At 41.4% G+C, this 22,044-nt stretch overlaps 2 protein-coding genes across 7 annotated transcripts in view; both read left to right on the top strand.

The window, feature by feature from the left end:
• Positions 1 to 5,880, top strand: part of SHC4 (SHC adaptor protein 4) — a 115,534-nt gene extending 109,654 nt beyond the window's left edge. Inside the window, exon 12 of the mRNA XM_036263960.1 lies at positions 3,561 to 5,880. Coding sequence (XP_036119853.1) covers positions 3,561 to 3,716 — 156 coding nt within the window. The 3' untranslated portion in view covers positions 3,717 to 5,880. The remainder of the gene's footprint in view (positions 1 to 3,560) is intronic.
• A 4,295-nt stretch (positions 5,881 to 10,175) lies between these two features.
• The window catches only part of CEP152 (centrosomal protein 152), a 91,139-nt gene continuing 79,270 nt past the window's right edge, over positions 10,176 to 22,044 (top strand). The window contains exons 1-3 of one of the 6 annotated variants that reach the window (XM_036273957.1): positions 10,176 to 10,291; positions 10,505 to 10,716; positions 19,953 to 20,046. In XM_036273957.1, the coding sequence (XP_036129850.1) occupies positions 19,960 to 20,046 (87 nt within the window). In that variant the 5' untranslated portion in view covers positions 10,176 to 10,291; positions 10,505 to 10,716; positions 19,953 to 19,959. Of the gene's footprint in view, positions 10,292 to 10,504; positions 10,717 to 18,762; positions 19,210 to 19,291; positions 20,047 to 22,044 lie in introns of those variants that run through there. The other 5 variants (XM_036273965.1, XM_036273922.1, XM_036273914.1 and 2 more) reach the window with 5 other exon arrangements.

Below are 22,044 nucleotides of genomic sequence, written 5' to 3'. Positions count from 1 at the left end.
TGAGGGAAGAAACCAGTTGATGTGGCTCTATCACATCGATGTTTCTCTCTCCCCCTCCCTTCTTCCCACTCTATCTGATAATAAGTAGAAAAATCTCCTTAGGTGAGGAATTAAAAAAAAAAAATGTATGGCTGGAGTGGAGGATGCCCGTAGACAGAAATGATACTGGACTAAAACCAACAAAATGGTAATAGTAAGTCCTTATCAATAATTACTTTAATTGTAAATGGTTTAATCTCTCTAATCAAAAGATGTAGAACAGTTGAATGGATTAAAAAGTTCTAACTATATGCTTTCTGTAAGAGGCTTGCTTTAAATTTAAGTACACACATAGATGAAAGTGAAAAGATAAGTAAAGAGCCCAGCCGGTGTGGCTCAGTGGATTGAGCATTGTCCCCTGGACTGAGAGGTCCCAGTTCAGTTCCCAGTCAGGGCACATGCCTGGGTTATGGGCTCAGTCCCCATTGGGGGGCATGCAGGAGGCAGCTGATTGATGTTTCTGTCTCACACTGATATTTCTATCTCTCTCTCTCTAAAAATAAATAAACAAACAAACAAATAAATAAATAACAAATATTTAAAAAATATAGGTAAAGATATTCCATGCAAATGATAACCAAAAGAGAGCAGGGGTGGCCATATTTATATCACACAAAGTAGACTTTAAGTGAAAAATTGTCAAAAGAGACAAAGAATAACATTATATAATGATAAAAGGATCAACTCACTAGAAAGATATAACAGTTATCATCATATATGTGCCTAACAGTGGAGCACCCAAATATATGACACAAACAATGACACAGCTGAGGGAGAAATAGATGGAAAAACACTCGGGGATCTCAGTGTCCTACACCCTCAATAATGGGTAGAACATCCACACAGAAGATCAACAAGGAAACAGAGGACTTGCACAGTACTATAGATCAGATGACCCTAACAGACATATACAGAACATTCTACCCAACACATGCAGAATACACAATTTTCTCAAGCACATTTGTAACATTAATATGTTAGGTCACAAATCCTAGGATAGATTATTTGTTAGCTCACAAAGCAAGTTGATTTTTTTAAATCCTCACTTGAGCATATTTTTCTATTTATCTTCAGATAGAGTGGGAGGAAGAGAGAGAGGGAGAGAGGGAGAAACAGCGACGTGAAAGAGACACATCAACTGGTTGCCTCCTGCACAACCCCAACTAGGGCTGGGGATGAACCGCAACCGAGGTACGTGCCCTTGACCAGAATTGAACCTGCGACTCATTGGTCCACGGGCTGACTCTTTAACCTCTGAGCCAAACTGGCCAGGGCACAAGTATTAATAAATTTAATAAGATTGAAATCCTACCAAGTATCTTTTCCAATCACAGTGGGATGAAAGTAGAAATTAATGGCAGAGAGAAAACAACAATATTTATAAATATGTGGAAATTAAACAACACACTCTTGAACAACCAAAGAAGTGAAAGAGAAATTTGAAAATATCTGGAGACAAGCTAAAATGAAAACACAGCATAACAAAAACTAGGGGGTGCAGCAAAAGCAATATAAAGGAAGTTGATAGTAATAAATACCTACATTGAAAAAAAAAAAGAAAGCTCTCAAATAAACATCCTAATTTTACATGTCAAGGAACTGGAGAAAGAAGAGCAAGCTAAGCCTAAAATTAGCAGAAGAAAGGAAATAATTCATATTAGAGAATAAATAAATGAAAAAGACTAGCAAAACAATAGGAAAAGTCTACAAAACTATGAATTGGTTTTTTGAAAGGTAAACAAAATTGACAAGCCTTTAACTAGGTTAGCTGAGAAAACGAGAAGGAAGACCCAAATAAGTAAAATCAGATCAGAGAGGAGACATTACAACTGATGGCAATTTGCGATAACATGGATGAATCTTGAGAGTATTATAGCAAGTGAAACAAGTAATTTGGAAAAGAAACAACTGTAAGATTTAACTCATGTGCACTATAAAACAAAAACAACAAATGAACAAACAACTTATGCCACAGAAATTAAATGATTATAAGAGATTACCAAGAACAGTTATATGCCAAGAAATTGGATAACCTAGAAGAAATGGATAAATTCCTAAAAACACAGTCTACTGAGATTGAATCATAAAGAAATAGAAAATCTGAACAGATGAATTACTAGTAAGGAGATTGAATCAGTAATCAAAAACTTTCCAATAAAGAAACACCCAGGTCCAGATGACTTATTTGTGGATTCTACCAGACATTTAAGGAAGAAGTCATGTCAATCCTTCTTAAACTTTTCCAAATAATTGAAGAGGAGGAAACACTTTCAAACTCCTTTTATGAGGCCAGCATTATCCTGATACTAAAACCAAGAAAAGAGAAAGAAAGAAAGAAAGAAAGAAAGAAAGAAAGAAAGAAAGAAAGAAAGAAAGAAAGAAAGAAAGAAAGAAAGAAGGAGGGGAGGGGACCACAGGTCATTATCTATGATAAACACGGATGCAAAAATCCTTAACAAAACACTAGCAAACCCAGTTCAACAATGCGTAGGCCCTGGCTGGGTAGCTCAGTTGGTTAGAGTGTTGTCTTGAGATGCCAAGGTTGTGGGTTTGATCCCCAGTCAGGGCACATCAGGGCACATACAAGAATATATAAATAAGTGAAACAACAAATCGATATTTCTCTTTTTCTCTCCCTTCCTCTCTCTCTCTAAAATCAATCAATAAATAAAAAAAATTAAAGTCATGGCTGGTGTGGCTCAGTTGGTTCGGCATTGTCCCCTGCACCATAAGGTTGCCAGTTTGATTCCTGGTCAGGGCACATGCCTGGCTTGTGGACTCGATCCCCGGTGGGGGGCATGCAGGAGGCTGCTGATGGATGTCTCCTGTCACATCGATGTTTCTCTCTTCATCTCCTGCCCCCCTCTCTAAAAATCAATAAAAAATATTTTTAAAAAATTAAAAAATATATTTATAGGAATGGTGACATGATAGAATATATCAAACAGTAATATGGCAAAGACATTGATTGCAAATTTGATTGGGTGACAAGTGCATGCCATTTTCCTAACTGGGAGAGACAGTTTTAAAAAGGTATTGGGGAATGAAAAATTTGTTCACTGAGGGATACAGAGTTAAAAAGTACCTTTTTAATTTTTTTCTTTATTGATTTTTTTAGAGAGGAAGGGAGAGGGAGAAATAGAAACACTGATGAGAGAGAACATCAGTTGGCCGCCTCCTGCATGTCCCCTACTGGGGATCGGGCCCACAACCTGGGCTTGTGCCCTGATTGGGAATTGGACCAGCGACCTCTTGGTTCATGTTCATGGGTCGATGCTCAACCACTGAACCACACCAGCAGGGTCCTTTTCTCCTCCTCCTCCTCCCCCCCCTCCTCCTCCTCCCCCTCCCCCTCCCCCTCTTCTTCTTCTTCTTCTTCTTCTTCTTCTTCTTCTTCTTTTATTAAGCAAACTATCTTCTTCAGAGATATGTCTGCCTTCTCCCACCCCTCTCTGATTGTTTACATTTGTCAGGAGAATTATAATCATTTAACCTAAATGCTTTTGTTCTTCCTTTTCAAGGTGAGGACCAAGGATCATGTATTTGATAATGTTGGCCACCTCATCAGATACCACATGGATAATAGTTTGCCAATCATCTCTTCTGGAAGCGAAGTAAGCCTTAAACAACCAGTGAGAAAAGATGCTATTCCAGGACTTTTGCATTTAAACAAATGACAATATGGAACACCATCACACTGATAATTCACCAAACTCCATTTTGTGCTAGGACACAAGGATGATTCAAACTTGGTTTCAAGATAAAGTAGAACACGAAGTATGAAGTGCGTCTTTCCGAGCCCATCATGGACTGACAAAAACTGATCTTCAGGAAGCGGAAGTCAGAGAAGGGAAAGAGGATCGGTCCATTTGAAAAGAAAGTATATGTATGCACGGATGTCACTTTTAAGGCCATAATGCATTGATAACAAGCTAAAAGCACAATTAAAATCTCACATGCTAAAGACAACTTGAATGAACTGCTAGGGCAGTGGTATGTGCCTTTCAACTTGATCATTTGGGGACATTTTCATATTGGGAAGATTAGTTCTAAGTGTCTTCATATTCTATAATTATAGAACCATTTGCCAAAAAATGTTTCTTCTTGTTACAAAAATAAGCAATTTGCTGTATGGATACTGACTTTATTATATTTTTCTGTTTAGTAGCACTTTCTCTGCAATGTTACAGTCAGTTAGACATTGAATTTGGACTGTGTCTGTGCCAGTGGAATCAAATCAAAAGCCACTGGAAGCATAGGTCTGTTCCACTGGCTCGTCTCATTTGTAAAGGGTGGGGCCCTGGTTGTGTGGCCAAGTGTTTCTCAGTTTTGGCTATCTGGACTGTCTGCAGCATGTCACACGCTGAAGGGGCCAATCTGTCCGTCACTTCTGATTTCATCATATTTCTCCCTCCATCCCTCCCATTCATGAGTACATGGGTTAAAAGATGGCAAACAAACCAGTGTTCTTCATACTAAATATCCAAATTGGTTCCATTGCTATTTAAAACACTGACTTTATTTCGAAGTGTGGGGAGACAGTCTCCTGATAGGTTGCGAGGAAAGGACAGTCTCTCACCTACGAGTATCCATAACACCTCTTCCAGATAACGTCAGCCAGAATGCAGGAGGGAGGAAACATGGTCAGTGAAACGGCTGGGAAGAGTTGCCACATGTAGACTGATGGAATAAAGAAGCGTGGTGCAGGGCAAAGCGCTGGGCTGGCTGGCATCATTGTGACCTTGAGCAAGTTGCTGAACCTGTCTGGACTCCCATTTCCTTGTCTGTACAATGAGAGAGCTGGGCTGGGTGAATCCAGAGGTCCATTTCAGCTCTAACATAAGATGAGTCTATAAAAAGCAAGATTTCCATTTATTAGGGGCTAGTGTTGATAACCAGTCTGTATAGTTAAGGTGAAAACTTAAGTATTTTCTTATAGTCTGTGTCTACACTCAGAATTACCAGCACAACTGAGATCAACATTCAGATAGTGGACACTCCAAGCCTTTCAGTCAAAAAAATTGAAAGTCTGGAGTAATATAAGTAAGTATGGTGGACTTGGTTGTGTTGAGTAGCAGAAAACTGCTTCAGTCTGTGACTTTCTTGTACAAGTAGACACATGGCCATTACTATAAAGTTATCTGGACAGTAGTCAACTCCATTCATTTTGGCTATGTAGACACAACTTAATATTTGTAATTGTGATATATTTGATAGGTTTTACATAAAATATGGGAACCTTCTTCTGGATAGTAATAATCAGAAATCAAGCATACTGAACTCTTAACATTGTTATAAAAAGGTTTATCATTTTACTTTGTTTCTTCTGCTATTAATTTCATAGACAGGTTTGTTTTCTTTTGTACAACTAGGAAATAATGTATTTTTCATCAATTTTGCATACACTTTAGTTCTTGATTATCTGTGCTTAACGGAAGGTGTTCAGGAGGGTAGAGATCATAGAAGCTTATGGGTGATCTAATCACCTTTGTCAGAGACAGAGAAGGGCTGTGGTCTCAGTCCGGCTGAGCAGTGTAACTAGGTAGCAAGAAAGAGTTCCTGATGCAAACAGATGCAGGAAGTATAAATGAGTGAGAGGCACACATGGATAATCAGTCTTTGACTGTGATGGTATCGGAGTTGGATGAGCAAATACTGCACTTACAAATGCCACAGACAGATAAAACAAAAAGGAACAACCAAGAAAATGTGTGATTGCATGCTACTTTAATGACACACTCTAATCTTCATCTGTCTTACAGTGAAAATCCATTTGCCTATAAATACCTGTAAATGACTTTTCAAAAAAATAAATAAATAAATGATTATTACTTTGTGACAGTTGACAGTATATGTCTGATATTTGGGATTTGGGAAATTTGTCATTTGTGGGATGTGTCAGGGTCCTGACAGGAAATGGATGGCTTGCCTAAATTGGGTAATTTGAGATTTTAATAAAGGGACTCTGTTTGACAAAGGTGTGGGCAGAGCGGGAAACCGCAGGGGAGGGTGCAGCTTGGGGCCATGAGGGGTGAGGGGCGGGAACGGTACTGAAGGTGAGAGAGCTGTGTGGAAAGGCTGCTTAGGAGCTACGGGTTACCATGGAGAGACTCAGCCAGTCTTGGTGACTGCAGAAGGGCGCTAGGGCCAGTATTCAACAGATGGTGCTGGAGCAATTGGACATCTGTAGGCAAAAGAATGAATCTCACACTTTACATAAACATGAACTCAAATGCATTATGGACTTGAATGAAAAATGTAAAACTATGAAACTTTTATGAAAGAAAACCCTAGGGACAAATCTTCAAGATAGAGGTTAGGCACAGAGTTCTGAGACTGGACATGATCCATGAAAAGAAACACTGGTTAAAAAAAAGAAAGAAAAAAAAAAGAAAAAAAGCCCTGGCCAATTTGGCTCAGTGGTTAGAGCGTCAGCCCACGGACCAGAGAGTCCCGGGTTTGGTTCCCACTAAGGGCTCATACCTTGGTTGCAGTTTGTCCCCGGCCCCAGTTGGGGTCGTGTGGGTGGCAGCCGGTTGATGTGTGTCTCTCACATTGATGTTTCTCTCTCTCTTCCTCTCTCTCTCCCTCCAGCTCTATCTGAAGATAAATACAAAAATGTCCTCGGGTGAGGATAAAAAAAACAAAAAACAAGAAAAAAACCCTGGGATATTGCACTTCATCAAGATTATAAAATTTTGCTTTTGTAAAAGACTGTTAAGAGGATGACAGACAAGCAATAGACTGGGAGAAAATATTTGCGAACTACATATTGGAAAAAAGGCTATTATTTAGAATATATTTAAAAAAACCCTTCAAAATGTAACAGTAAAAAGTCTAATAAGAAAATGGGCAAAAAAACCCACAGATATTTCTCTGAAGATATAGACATGGCAAATAAGGACAGGAAAATATGTTCAACATCATTAGCTAGTAGGGTAATGCAGATTAAAATCACAAGGAAATATTCCCTCATACGTATCAGAATGGGTAAAATGAAAAACAGCAACAACACTAAATGCTGACTAGGATGAGGAGAAAGTAGATCACAAAATACAGTCCTGGTGAGAATGTAAACTAATACAGCCACGGTGGAAAGCACTTTGGTAGTTTATTACAAAACTCAACATGTGGTTGATACTCAACTGTATAATTGTAGTCCAGAAAGAGTGTAGGTACCTTGAGGGTAGGGGTCCTGCCTCACACTTTGTTTTTTTTTTTTTTTTAATAGGTTTTATTCATTTATTTATTTAAATTTTAGTTTTGTTACAGATGTTTCTCCTTTTTTTCCCCATTGACTCCCTCCACCCCGTCCCCGGCTTTGTTGTTCGTGTCCATTGGTTATGCGTACATGCATATAAGTTCTGTGGTTTATCTCATCCTTCTTCCACTGCTCCCTCTTCTGAGGGTTGTCAGGCTGTACCCTACTTCCACGTCTCTGGGCCTACTCTATTCCTCAGACTGTTATATTCATTATATGCCACAAATGAGTAAGATTATGTGGTATTTGTCTTTTTCTGCCTCTGCCTCACACTTTGTATCCAGGCACCTAAGCCAGGAATTAAACAGGATATAGGCAGTCAAGAAAACTTCACTGATTATAATATATATCTATACTTCCACTCAAATCCATTTTTAGAGCCAGGGGCTCTGATTTATTCTTTATTTTGCATCTTTTGTGACTTATGTGCTTATGTACTTATATCTCTCATACATACATATATATATATATTATAATTTTTTTTAAAAATCCTCATCCAAGGATATTTTTCTAGTTTTTTCAGATAGAGTGGGAAGGAGAGAGAGAGAGGAGGAGAGGGAGAGAGAAACATCGACATGAGTGAGACATATCAATGCCTCCCACACAACCCTGACCAGGGCTGGGGACGAACCTCAACCGAGGTACGTGCCCTTGATCAGAACCGAACCCAAGACTCATTGGTCTGCGGACCGACACTCTAACCACTGAGCCAAACCGGCCAGGGCTATCTCACTTATATTTTATATTTAGTGCCAAGCTCTGGATTTGGAGATGTTGGGTCAAATTCTGTCTCACATTAGCTGTGTAGCCATGGTCAAGTCATTTAATTTTTTTGGTCAGTTTCTTCTGATGTAAACTGGGACACTAATGCCTGTCCTAGCCCCTCACAGGATGGTGTCATGAGGACCAAATGAGCTAGTGTCTGTGAAAGAACTTACCAAATTCTGAAGCACTGTGTAAGGGGTCATAAACACTGTCTCCTCATGAGCTTTTCTTCCTTACATCTTTTATGCTTTCATCTCTCTAAGAAAAAGTTGTTTGTGGGCCGGGGTCACTTAGCATTCTTACCATAGCATTCCATCTTAACCTTTAGTCAGGACGCTACACACAGTTTGCTGATGGGCTTCAGTGAGGCCTAACAAGTTCCTCAGCCTAGTTCTCACTAACAGATACCTTGGCTCAGGTTTCAACAACTGCCATTTACCTGAATGCCTTTATTTGCTTTTTCTGGCACAAAAACCCTTCGTTATTTGTTTGTCCATTCATTTACTCATTTAACAAATTTGTTTTGACTGTATCAAGGGCCATGAAGCATGTCGGATGTCCAAGAAGCAAAATAAGTACTTTAAGATATTAACATTGGACTGAGTAAAACAGACAACTAATTATAGTAGATATTAGAACTATAATAAGATGAGCACACTGAGTACAGAGGTGGGAAGTATCATTTCTGCCAGGGAAGGGAGGTGTGAGTTATGAAAGGCTACCAAGGCGGTGCTCATCTTTCTTGAAGATTGAGTAGGTGGAGAAGTAAGGTAGGGCAAATACAAATGAAAGAAATTGCTGGAGCAAAGTAAAAGCACCCTAGGAACCACAGGTAGCTTAGCCAGTGATTTCACTCACTCTGTTGCCACGAATTATGTACTTAATAGGCTAGCAGATGGAGTTATAGGGGTCAGTGTCGGTATCACAGGGATAGGATGGTGAGGTAGTGTTAGATAGGACAGGGTCTCACGGTCTGTAAGTTCTTACTAATGTTATCTTGCTAAATCGCATCATGTAGCACAATATTTTGCAGATGAAGCTGTAAGCAGGATGAGCTTGACAGGAACTCAACCACGTAAGTGTAGCCAACTGCAAAGAATCAACTTAAAATTGACCAAATAGTATCTATAAGCAATGGCTAAACCTCTTCTTCCCAGAAGCAGAGCTTTGAATGTGAATCCCGTCTCCTTTCCTTGCTGCAAGTAAATAAAACTGCCTTGGGACAACTACATCTAATTCTTGAATAGAACATCCCAAGGAAGTTCTGTAACAGTAGTGAAGAAAGCTAGCCAGGTTATGAAGAGCCTTGAACAACCATTTGACTCCATATATGAGAAAGCCTTAAAAGGACATGTGAACCTGCTGCTACCAACTCCTTGATATTCACCAGAACCCTTTTCACCATGGGAAGAACATAAAGTATGGGGCTTTACTGCAAACTGGGCAGCACTGTCTTAGGGGGCAGGTTAACATCTAAGTGTCAAGAACATTCACACTGAAGGAAATTCAAGTAGTGAATAAACACGTGGGAAAACGTGCCCCTAGTTAGTAATTAAAGAAACTGATTCAAGCAAAGTGGGACCTAGTAAGCAGGAAGACAAAGTTAGAACACATCTCAGCTGTTTAGGTGATGGGAAGGAGGCACCTTGGAGAATCAGAAAGCCTAACTCCAAGGTAAGAGTTCGACGGGGAAGTGAAGGATTCCGTGTGCTGGGGTTTAGGCGTGGCAAGCGCGGGGAGTCCCCGCACCACTCTCCAGCACCAGGTGAGGGAAGGGGCAAGGCCAATTCATCCTTACTAAAGGCTGGAGGCGTAGTGCTTGGGCGTCTCTAGGCAACCGATAAGCCCGCCCTCTCCGGAATCAACTCTTTTGTAATTGGCTCACGAATTCACCAATGGGCGCACAGGCGCAGTTTCCCGCCACCTTTGGCGCCCGCTTTTAAACAGCCTGCCTTCTGCAACTGCAGGTGAACTTCTCAACCAAGCTTGAGCAAGGCGGAGACTTTCGCATGCATGTCCCGCCCCACACCGACATGGCCCCGCCCACCAGGAGAGTCTCCAGTGGGCGATTGAAGGAGGCAGCTGCTCCTCAATAACATCACGCTCCGAGTTCGGTTGCGACGAGGAAGGAACTAGCAGATTTGAGCCAGGGTAAGGGGGTTTGCCAGAAGTTGGACTTTGGCCAGGGCAAGGGGTTCTCCGCGGTGACAGCTACCGGGGCCTCTGGTGAGTTTCGCTTCGCGGCTGGGCTTGGGGGTGGACTTAGAGGGGAGTGCGGGGTCCTCCGGATTCTGGCTGAGGCTTCGGGGAGGGCTGACCCGCCCCCTCCCCAAATCCCGCGGTGGTGGATTGCCTGTGGGTTGCAGGGCTCAGCCTTTGACTTTGAAGTGTCATTCTGCTGAGCAGTGACGTCCGGGAGGCCTTCTTCTCCTCTTCTAGGCTGCTGGGATAACCCCAAGACCTTACCCTGGGGATCCACTCTGTGGTCACCCTGGCGCCGCGCCTGGCTCACAGTGGGTGCTCTGTACACGTGTGTCGACCGAGTGCAGGTGACGTTGGCAGCCAAAGCCAGCAATCCCAGGCATCCTGGGCAGCTTCGGTCTCCCGTACCTGCTTGTTGTGCCATAGGTGACGCCAAACGGAGTTCCTTGGTAAGGTCACTGATTTATTCATTCGTTCAGCCCGTGGGTGCTTACTCGCTGCATCCTCTGGGATCCCTGAGTTGATTTGCCTAAATTGCTGTCATTAGCACTGATCACAGATTATTGTCATTGTTTGTTTACATGTTTATTTTCTTTCACCAAGTCTGTTAAACTTCGTGATCTTGAACAGTGCTTGGTAAATAATTGTTGAATGAATGAATAGGCCTCCTAAGCCTAGTATTGCAAGTCTAAAACAGGCTAGTGTGCTCTGGCTAGTTCCATTCTAGAAGAGAAGTTAGCATGTAAGCAAATAAGTAGAAGTTACCAACTCTCAGGGCTCCTATAAAAACCTCTTTTATGGGACTTAATCTTTTCTATCTCATAGTCATGAACTCGAGTGTGATTTAAGCAGAATTTTGTCATATCCTTTCACAACGTGGGACTATTTATATGCACTCCCTAGATATGTGAATGCATTCAACTAATTGCTTTAGAATTTTCTTAAGGCTGGAATTTAAGCCATAAGAAATATAGACCAAAAGTGCAAAAGAAGGACTAATTCCATGGGGGAACAGGATAAGGAGGGCATCTGGAGGTGGCATTTTTATTTCAGAAGGGTTTGTGTTATTTAAAGTTTCCCAACAGGCTGAACTTTCACTGTTTCTCAGATATTTTGAATGCTCTTTGTTCCTTTAATCTCTTTTGTAGCTGGCTGACTCTTATTCATCAGTAAGAATGTCATAGTAGCTGGCCCATGTGGCTCAGTGGATTGAGCCTTGTCCATTGTCCCATGGAGAGGTCTTGGTTTGATTCCGACCAGGGCACATGCCCCCGTTGCCAGCTCGATCCCCAGCAGGGCGTGTGCGTAGGGCAGTCCATCCATGTTTTTCTCTCACATCGATGTTTCTATCTCTCCCTTCCTCTCTCTCTCGAAAATCAATAAAGACATATATAAATATTTTAATAAATCATAATAATAACAACCAAAATGTATTGGTTGTTACACAGTGCTAAGCACTTTATATGCATTATCTTGTGAATCCTCATAACCAATCTTTGAGGTAGGTACTATTTTTACCCTCATTTTACTAATGAAGAAATGGGAACACCTTGCTCAAAGTTGCATAGCTGATAATAGCCAGATTGGGCCCAGGTTGTCTGAATGAGTGCCCTCATTCTTAACTACTTCCAGCCATATTGGGCCCTTGAACATCTATTTTTAATTAGAAGTCTTTCTGTGAAACTTCTCTCAGCCTTCCTTTCTTCTTAGGCAATAGTTATTATTTGCTTTGTTACTTTTCTCTATTATAGAATTGATTACAATTTATCACTGTAACTATTAATTTGTATCACTGTTTGTTTCCTTAAGTGACTGTTAGCTCCCCATAGCTAGTACCCTGCCTTAGATATATCTAGAATATAACCTGGTACACAGTAAGTGCTCAGAATTATATTGAAATAATGAATCCGTATAGGGCAACATGAATATATTATATTCATTCAACCAATATATGTTGTGTACCTAACCGTGTCCAAAGGGTAGGGTAGATATATTTAATTTCTGCCTTCAGAGTGCTTGTAGGCTCTTAGATGAGGCAAAGACAATACTGTTTCCTTTAAAAAAAATTTTTTTTTTTTATTTATTTTATTTTATTTTTTTATCCTCACCCGAGGATATTTTTCCATTTTTTGTACAGATAGAGTGAGAGAGGAAGGGAGAGAGAGAGAGAAACATCGATGTGAAGAGACACATCGAGTGGCTGCCACCCACACGACCAACCAGGGCCGGGGACAAACTGCAACCGAAGTACGTGCCCTTAGCGGGAACCGAACCCAGGTCTCTCCAGACCGCAGGCGGATGCTCCAACCGCTGAGCCAAACCGGCCAGGGCAAAATTTTTTTTTTTTAAATTATTGATTTTAGAGAGAGGAAGGGAGAGGGAGAGAGAGATAGAAACATTGATGAGTGAAAACATTGATTGGCCGCCTCCTGCATACCACCAACTGGGGATTGGGTTCACAACCTGGGCATGTGCCCTGACCAGGAATCGAACTGGAACCTCTTGGTGCATGGATCGATGCTCAACCACTGAGCCACACTGGCCAGGCCTATGTTTGTTTGTTTATTTATTTTTTTCCAATTTTATTAATTTATTTTTGTTATTTTTCCCCCCTTCCCCCCAGACACCCTTCTCCCCCGTTCAAACACCCTCAGCATTGTTTTCTGTGTCCATTGGTTATGCATGCATGCCTATATGTTCTTTGGTTCATCTCATCCATCCCCCTCGTCCTCCTCCTCTGAGGTTTGTCAGTCTGAACCATACTCCTTTTTATGTCTCTTGCTCTATTTCATTAATCAGTCCACCTTGTTCATTATATTCCACAAATAAGTGAGATCATGTGGTATTTGTTTTTCTCTGATTGGCTTATTTCGCTTAGCATAATAGTCTCAAGGTCCCTCCATGTTGTCTCAAAGGATAAGAAATCTTTCTTTCTTATAGCTGCAAAGTATTCCATTGTATATATGTACCACAGCTTTTTTTTTTTAATTTTCACCTGAGGACTTTTTTTTTTTTTTTTTGCATTTATCTTCAGACAGAGTGGGAGGGAGAGAGGGAGGAAGAGGGAGGGAGAAAGGGAGGAAGAAAGAGAGAGAGAAACATTGACGTGAGAGACATGTCTACTGGTTTCCACCTGCACAACACCAACACAGGGGGTGGGGTGGGGGATGAACTGCAACCAAGATTACTGTGACTATTTGGGGTCTTTTTGGTTCCATATAAACTTTCGAAGTTTTTGTTCTAGTTCTGTGAAATATGTTGTTGGTATTTTGATGGGGATTGCATTGAATCTATAGATTGCTTTGGGTAGTATGGACATTTTAATGGTGTTAATTCTTCCAATCTGTGAACAAGGTATGTGCTTCCACTTTTTTATATCTTCCTCTGTTTCTTTTTTCAATGACCTGTAGTTTTCTGCAAAAAGGTCCTTTACTTCTTTAGTTAAGTTTGCCGCAATGGTAAGTTGGATTATTTTTAAGTTTCTCTTTCTGTGAGTTCATTATTGGTGTATAAGAATGCCGTCGATTTTCTGATATTAATTTTGTGTTCTGTTACCTTGCCAAATTCATTTAAGTCTAGTAGATTTTTGATGTAGTCTTTAGGGTTTTCTATGTACAATATCATGTCATCTGCGAATAATGACAGTTTCACTTCCTCCTTTCATGGCTCTGAACTCTACCTCTGATAACTTGCTTAACTGCATTTCATTTATCTCATCTTCAGTAGAGTTCTCTAGTTCTTTCATTTGGGATTTGTTTCATCATTTTGGCTATCTTAGTGGGTTTTGGAGCCTGCCAATTTTCACTGTGGGCGTTGGTGTTCTGCTGTTTGTGGCTCGTTCTGCTGTTTGTGGCTCCGTCTACTGGTTTTGAATGAGTGTGGGAGGACCCAAGTTAAACACCATTGTCAAGTCTTTCTTTACTGGGTAAATTTCCAAGCCCAGGAAAGGTTCAGTTATCCTCTAGCTTTTTGCCTGGAGGCTATTAGTCTCAGTTACTTGATGAGCCTTGGGTTGTAGCCCTCAGTTGAATGAAAAACTCAAGTGTTCAGGGTAAGAGGATTTCTAGAGGGTGGGGCAGATGCTGGTTGTTAATGAGGCTCAGTTTGCATTTCTCTGGCCCAGCTGGGTGGGGTTAAATCTTTAAGGGAGGGGGTGCCACTTATTCCCAGGCTGTGGTAAGCCTTCTCTAGTAAGATGGCCACTATCCTGTGAGGGCACGACTCAGCAAAACCTCTCAGCACCCTCCAAATCCCGAGTCTCCCACACAGTTCCAGTCCAGTCTGCCCTCCTTTGCCAGAGCCCAAATGAATGCCTGTAGCTAATTTAGTGCTCCACCCGGTCCTTTGAGTTGTGGAGCCAGCTTGGGATTTTAACCCCTATGGAGCTGCTCACAGCTAAAACAGCTGCTGTTCATGGGCTTCCAGCCTGCCCTCTTGTGCCTCCGCAGACATACCAGGCTTGATTCAGTGTCCTTTTATCCTGTCCCTGGTTATATGGGTCCTCTCCAGCTGCTGTTCTGTTGCTTTTTTCTGATGATTTGTCTTTATTTTAGTTGTAATTCCAGTTTGGTCCTGGGAGATGGTCTGTGTAACTTCCATTCACTCTGCCATCATTTTGGAATCCCCTGTATGGTTGTGTTTTAATATTTTGTCCAACTAAACACCCATTGGTCTTCCTTCTCATTGCAGGCAGGGTAAAGACAACATAACCAGGGAAAACAAAATGAGTACTGAGGCTGAGCCCTTCTGATCTGAGTGTAACAAAAGGACAGAACATAGTCTTGTTAATAGGTTCAGGAAAGTTATCTATCTAGGAAAAAAGTTATCTATCTATGCTCTTTTAAAAAAAACATACTGTTGCCCTGGCCAGTTTGGCTCAATAGTTGGAGCATCGGCTTGTGGACCGATGAGTTGCGGGTTTGATTCTGGTTTGGGGCATGTACCTCAGTTGCTGTTTGGCCGGCTCTGGTCTGGTTGTGCAGGAGGCAACCGGTTGATGTGTACCTCTCACGTTGATGTTTCTCTCTCTCTCTCCCTTTCTCCTGTTCTATCTGAAGTTAAAATAGAAAAACAATGTACTTGGGTGAGGATTGAAAAAATAAATAAAAAAACATACTGTACACTTATTCTGCATCTTGACTTTTTTATCTTTTTTTTTTTTTTTGGTATGGGCCCCTAAAATCTTGACTTTTTTAATGATCAGTCAATAAATAAAGAAATATTTCATTGTTATTAGTGGCATAGTACTGCCAAATTTATTCAACAGTACATTTACTAGGGCAAATGTTCTTTTTCAATATATTAATATTAATACTTTTCAAGATGTTTCTCACAGTTCATGAGGCTGTCTGTTTCCAATATTTATCATAGATGTTATCAAGTTTTTTTTCAATTTACTTCTTGAAAGTCATATTTCATTGTGTAAATGGCACTTTGAATTCTTCATGAGCATAAGCATCTTGTCAAGTTAATTGAGCATTTACATTTTTTAAAAAATGAATTGTCATGTCAGTTGCCTATTTTTAAACTTAAAAAATAATTTTTTTTCTTCATTGATTTTAGAGAGAGAGGAAGGAAGAGAGAGAGAGATAGAACATTAATTGGCTGCCTCCTGCATGCTCCCACTGGGGATTTAGCCCACAACCTGCGAATTGAACCTGTAACCTCTTGGTGCATGGGTCAACATTCAACCACTGAGCCACACTTGCTCAGCTTTTTCTCATTTCTTTGTGAGAATTGTACATTGGATTTTTGTCATGTGTTTTGCAAATATTTTTCTCATTATTAGTACTATTTTAGCTTTTGATTTTGTTAGTGATCTATTTTTCCATACATAATTATTAAGTTTTTATAATGTCCTTTGCCATATACAAATTTTTTTGTGCGGTTAATATTTGTCAAGTTTTTCCTTTATGGCATCTGGGTTTACTGTCTTGCTATTTTTTTTTTTTTAAAGCAATTTCTTATTGTTCTGACTATTATTGTAAAGTCTCTGCTAGCAGTGGTAATTACTAGTAATTAATAAGTTAAAGAAAAACATTAGCCTTTGTTTTAAATTTTCATTAAAATACCAATTATCTTTGTATGTTTTTCCTTAACCACAGTAAGTTTATCAAATTCCCCTTTATGCCTAAAATAGTTTCTTAAGGTCTCTGGTAGTTTGCACTTTTCAGAAGGAAAACTTGTTTGTATCTTCTCTCTGCAATGGAGAGAGATTTTGGCCTTTTTAGATATTTTCTCATTTTTTTTTCTTTATTGATTTTCAGAGAGAGGAAGGGAGAGGAAGAGAGAGACAGAAACATCAATGAGATAGAATATCGACTGGCTGCCTCCTGCATGCCCCCCACTGGGGATTGGGCCCACAACCTGGGCATGTGCCCTGACCTGGAATCGAACTGGCGACCTCCTGGTGCATGAGTCGATGTTCAAGCAATGAGCCACACCAGCCAGGCCGTTTTCCCATTTTTTGTTCAGATAGAGTGGGAGGGAGAGGAAGAGAGAGAGAAACATTGACGTGAAAGAGACACATTGAGTGGCTGCCTCCCACATGACCCCAACCAGGGCCGGGGATCAATCACAACCAAGGTACCTGCCCTTGCCCGGAACTGAACCTGTGACTCATTGGTCCGCGGGCCAATGCTCTAACTGCTGAGCCAAACCAGACAGGGCTCTTATTTCTTCTTTAATAACATAGTTTGAATTTAAAATGTCATTCAAAAAGATATACTTTGGTTAGCTTTGCACAGTGGCAGTATCATAGCCAATGAGGTTTATCCGAGGTGCAATTATTGCTAATTGGGGGAGGGGGGGAATATGCTTTGCTCTTTTACATTCACGTCACTTAAAAATGAAAATATCAGGCCCTGGCTGGTTTGACTCAGCATTAAAGCATTGGTCCGAGGATCCAAGAGTCACTGGTTCGATTCCTGGTCAAGGGCACTTTACCTCGGTTGGGGTTCGGTCCCTGGTCAGGGTCATGTGGGAGGCACCAATCAATGTGTGTCTCTCACATTGATCTCTCTCTCTCTCCCTTTCCTTCCCTTCCTCCCACTTTATCTGAAAAAAATCAATGGAGCCCTGGCCAGTTTGGCTCAGCGGTTAGAGCGTCGGCCTGCGGTCCGCAGAGACCTGGGTTCGGTTCCCGCTAAGGGCACGTACTTCGGTTGCAGTTTGTCCCCGGCCCTGGTTGGTCGTGCGGGTGGCAGCCACTCGATGTGTCCCTTCACATCGATGTTTCTCTCTCTCTCTCCCTTCCTCTCTCTCCCTCTCACTCTATCTGTACAAAAAATGGAAAAATGTCCTCAGGTGAGGATAAAAAAAAAAAAAAATCAATGGAAAAATATCCTTGGGTGAGGATTAAAACAACAACAACAACAACGAAAATATCAGCCCTGGCTGGGTAGCTCAGTTGGTTAGAGCATCGTCCCAATATGCCAAGGTTTTGGGTTTTTATTCCCAGTCAGGACACATACAAAATGCAACCAATGAATGCATAAATGGGTGGAACGACAAATCGATGTTCTTCTTTCTCTTTCCTTCTCTTCCCCATTTTCTCTCTCTAAATTCAATAAATAATAAAAAAAAAAATTTTAAATGAAAATACTTTGTAGAATTCATTATTCTCTGTCTGAGAAAAAGTAGGCTCATGTAAATCTTAATGTTCTTTTCAGTATTCAACACATTAGTGGCATGTTAGTGAAAGATTAAAAGGAAGAACACCTTCCCTTATTTTATGTAATAAAGGAGAAACCCAATTCCTGTCTTCTGGCTTTAATTATAAAATTCAGGAAGAGGATGAATAAGAATCAAGAGCAGGAAAAATTACTTATACCTGGAGACTTTAGGGATGTCTTTAAGGTCTAGCTTAATCTCATATCTTTGAAAGAGCCAGGATTTGATTGGACTAGTATTTTCATCATCTATGGATTCTGTAGACTTGATGTTCACTTGCAGTAGTGAAAAACCCCATGGACATGAGCTTGTGGGTTTTTTCTTCACCGTTTCAGTTATATTATCGACTCTTTCATATTCCGATCTCCATCTTATGCTGGTACACAAGAGGGTTCTTGTAGCTGCTGGGTGCAGACAAGCGTTAGACTCCCCAAACTTCTGTATATTTCCCATCTCCGGGAGAGAGAGCACATGTCCCTTCCTCCTTTAGCCTGGCACAGGAACAGCAAGGAGCAGGTCTGGTCTAAGCAGAGGTTCAAGGGTTTACAGTTGATGCAAGGAGTTTGAGTTCATCGAGGTGAAAGAGCTGTTCAGGGTGTAGGGATCAGGGTGGGAGGGATAAAAGAGGTGTACCGCAAATTAGAGTTTGGCCAAGAAATATAATTCAGCCCTTGAAAAACAAAAACTCGACCAATGGGGATTTCAGCATTGAAAGTGCTATTTGTGTTGATCTGTAACACCATATTTCACCTACTCTAAAGAGCACATTAAAGAGCACATTTTCTTTTCACAGTTTAACATCTACAAAGTCAGGCTGCATTTAAAAATTAATGATGTGTCATAATTTAATTGGCCACATCTTTTCCTCGGTGGTACAAGCAGAGCTGTGTCATGCAGTCCGGGGCGCCTTAGATCTGATGAAATGGAATCTCCTTTTCTGGAGAGCTATTGGCCTGCAGAAAAGTTTGTGATCCCGGTTTTCAACTGTTCAGATGAAGGAGTTGAGTTCTTTATGGCAAAATGCTTTTTCACTTCTAGTTTAATGACAGTTTAGAGCCTGAAAAGCAGAGCGAACGAGGTGTGGTTCAGGCTCACATCAAAGTGCATTTCACTGGCACGCAGAAGGGACCGAGGGGAGGGCGGTCGCGGGCTGATTGATGACGCCTGCCTACTTTTCTGTCAGGATTGTTCAGAGCTTTGAAACGCTGGGTAGTTTCTGTGTCGTGTCAGGATCCCTGAGTATAATTCAAATAATCAGCAGCCCTTTGATTGTAAGTACTTGAAAACCCATTTCCTGCTGCTGCTTCTGCCACAGCAGTTACCGTTCTCCAGGGAAGTCCCGCCTGGCGCTGGGCGTTGGAGCTCCACGTGGGACCACTTCAGAACCCTCGCTTCTGTTTTTCTTGAGTATATTTTTTTCCTGGATCCTGATGTTATCAAGCGTAAGAGCAGGACACTGACCACTTATGTTGTGTGCTGTGTGGAGTCCACCAGATTGAAAATGGTTTTTGGGTTCCAATCATTAACTCAGGATTTAACAGCTCACTTTTTGTCATACGTGAAGTTTAGATTTGTGATGTGCAAAGGATGAAGCCAGTTGTGGAGGATACCACCTGTGCCCTACTGAACACATGAAATCAGAAACTTTGAGCGTGTTCTTAACATTTTTATGTTTTGGGACACTTCTAGTTTATTATCTGTGTGTGTGTGTGGACAAAAGGCTCACTGTTTTAAGTTTATATTTTCCAGAAGGCTGGAAAGGTCTAGTTATCAGTTTATTAGCTTTTTGCATTTTTCCCCCTATGAATTGCTGTCATGTAGCTCTATTCTGTGAGTCGCAATTGATTTGTGGGAACTCTCTTTACGTTTGGAATACTAACCATCTATCACGCGTGAGTGGCGTATGCTTTCTTCCTGGCTGCTGTTTGTCTCGCTGTGTGTGGCCTCTCACGTCTCGTGGGGTCTGGCGAGAGTTTGGGGGCCGTAGAAACGAGGTGTCTTTCTCGTCCTGCAGGAGGACCATGTCGCTGGACTTCGGCAGCGTGGCACTGCCCACACAGAGTGAAGATGAAGAGTACGACAAGGAGGACTTCGCAAGGGAGAAAGAGGTGAGCTGCCCGGGAAAGGACTAGCCCCAATCCGAAACAACTTTATTCCCTGATCAAAATCAGGAATTTATACTTCTTTTTTTTTTTTTTAACCTCTCCAACCTGATTAATACTTGGACTTCAAAAAGGTAGATGAGTGGAATGCTTCCTGTTTTGAGACGAGAATAAAACACAGCCCTGAATGATGCTACTAGAATGGCTAGATTCTCTACCATATTTTATGTAGGAGGTGGTGGCCGGCTTTGGGGGTAGAGGCCCAGAACCTAGTGACTGGAACATCATCTTGACTAGGGGTGACAGGTTCTTAGCTTGCATCTTGGCGGGGGCAGACCACAGACAAGTAAGCACATGAATAAAGTCATTGGAGTGAGTGATAATTTAGCACTGATAAATGACAGGGAACAAAATAGGGCTATATTAAAGCAAGTGGGAGGGAACTGGTGAGGGAAGGTCTCTTGAAGGAGGAGATGTTTGAGCTGAGACTTGACTCATGAGAAGGAGCAGCCTTGCAGAAGCCTGAGGAATATTCTAGGCCAAGACACCAATGAAAATAAAGTCCAGAATTCAGGAACAGACCCTGTGTGTGTGCGGAACAGCCAGAGGCTGTGGTGTTGGTATCGTGTGAACCAGGGCTGAGCGTGGAGATAGGGCAAAGAGGTGGCTTGGGGCCAGACCTCGGCGTGTCGTGGTGAGATATCTGTAGTTTATTCTAGGAGCATTGGGAAGCCAGCGGAGAATTTTAAGCAAGGAACTCAGGTCATATTTTTGAATGATATTATTATTATTATTATTATTGTTAATCCTCACTCAAGAATATTATTATTATTTTTGTTAATCCTCCACTCAAGAATATTCTTATTATTTTTATTGTTATTATTTTTGTTAATCCTCACTCAATATTTTTTTCACTGATTTTTTTTTTTTTTTTATCCTCGCCCGAGGACATTTTTCCACTTTTTGTTCAGATAGAGTGGGAGGGAGAGAGAGGAAGAGAAAGAAACATCGATGTGAGAGAGACACATCAACTGGTTGCCATCCACATGACCCAACCAGGGCCGGGGACAAACTGCAACCGAGGTACATGCCCTTAGCGGGAACTGAACTCAGGTCTCTCTGGACCGCAGGCCGACGCTCTAACCGCTGAGTCAAACCAGCCAGGTCTTTTTTTTTTAGACAGAGTGGAAGGGAGGGAGAGAGGGAGAGAAAGAGACATCAGTGTGAGGGAGACACATCAATTGGTTGCCTTCCACACACACCCCAACTTGGGCCAGCGATTGAACCTACAACCCAAGTATGTACCCTTGACTGAGAATCCAATGCACAACCCTCTGGTGCTCGGGCCAACACTCTAACCATTGAGCCACATTGGCCAGGGCTGAATGATTTTTTAAAAATCTCTGTGTGGTGAGTAGACTAACGGAAAAAAGGAGTATGTGGAGGAGATATTATATGTATAGTGTGTAATATAATTCTTGGCACATAGTAACTGTGAAGTAAATGGTGGCAACAGTAATGGTAGCAGTTGGTACAAGTCAGTTTACTTGTTAGGATTGTGTTTAGTTTGAGTCAAATTTCTTGATTGACTTGATAACAGGCTTCTTTTGGATTGAGTCTATGCTTGATGTGACCCATTTTCTACTATGTAAAATAACCCTTTTTAATAGTCACCGTGGCCCATTAGTATTAACCAGAAGCAAGGAAGAGGGCCAGTTGCCCATGTGGCTGGCGGTAGAGTCAGGGCAGAGACAACTGGCAGCTCAGTGAATTTTGTCCATAGATGTATATTGTTTGGTTGCACAGTGTTTTTAAAACATTAAATCTATTTTTAAAGATTGGAAATTTTCCTATAACAAGTCAGATTTTCTGGTTTGTCTTGAGATGACCAGAGCCCTGGCCACATGCACCTGTGTCTGCGGCAGTGTGACAGGTGGGCCTCAGGTGAACAGTGGCCGTGTGTTCCCGGCTGGCCACAGTCCCCACCTCTCACACAGGCACCGC

The sequence above is a fragment of the Molossus molossus genome, unplaced genomic scaffold (genome assembly GCF_014108415.1).
Source record: "Molossus molossus isolate mMolMol1 unplaced genomic scaffold, mMolMol1.p scaffold_m16_p_1, whole genome shotgun sequence".
In the NCBI taxonomy this organism is placed as follows: domain Eukaryota; kingdom Metazoa; phylum Chordata; class Mammalia; order Chiroptera; family Molossidae; genus Molossus; species Molossus molossus.
Note: the sequence above shows the minus strand (reverse complement) of the source record. Positions and strands in the feature narration are given on the sequence as shown.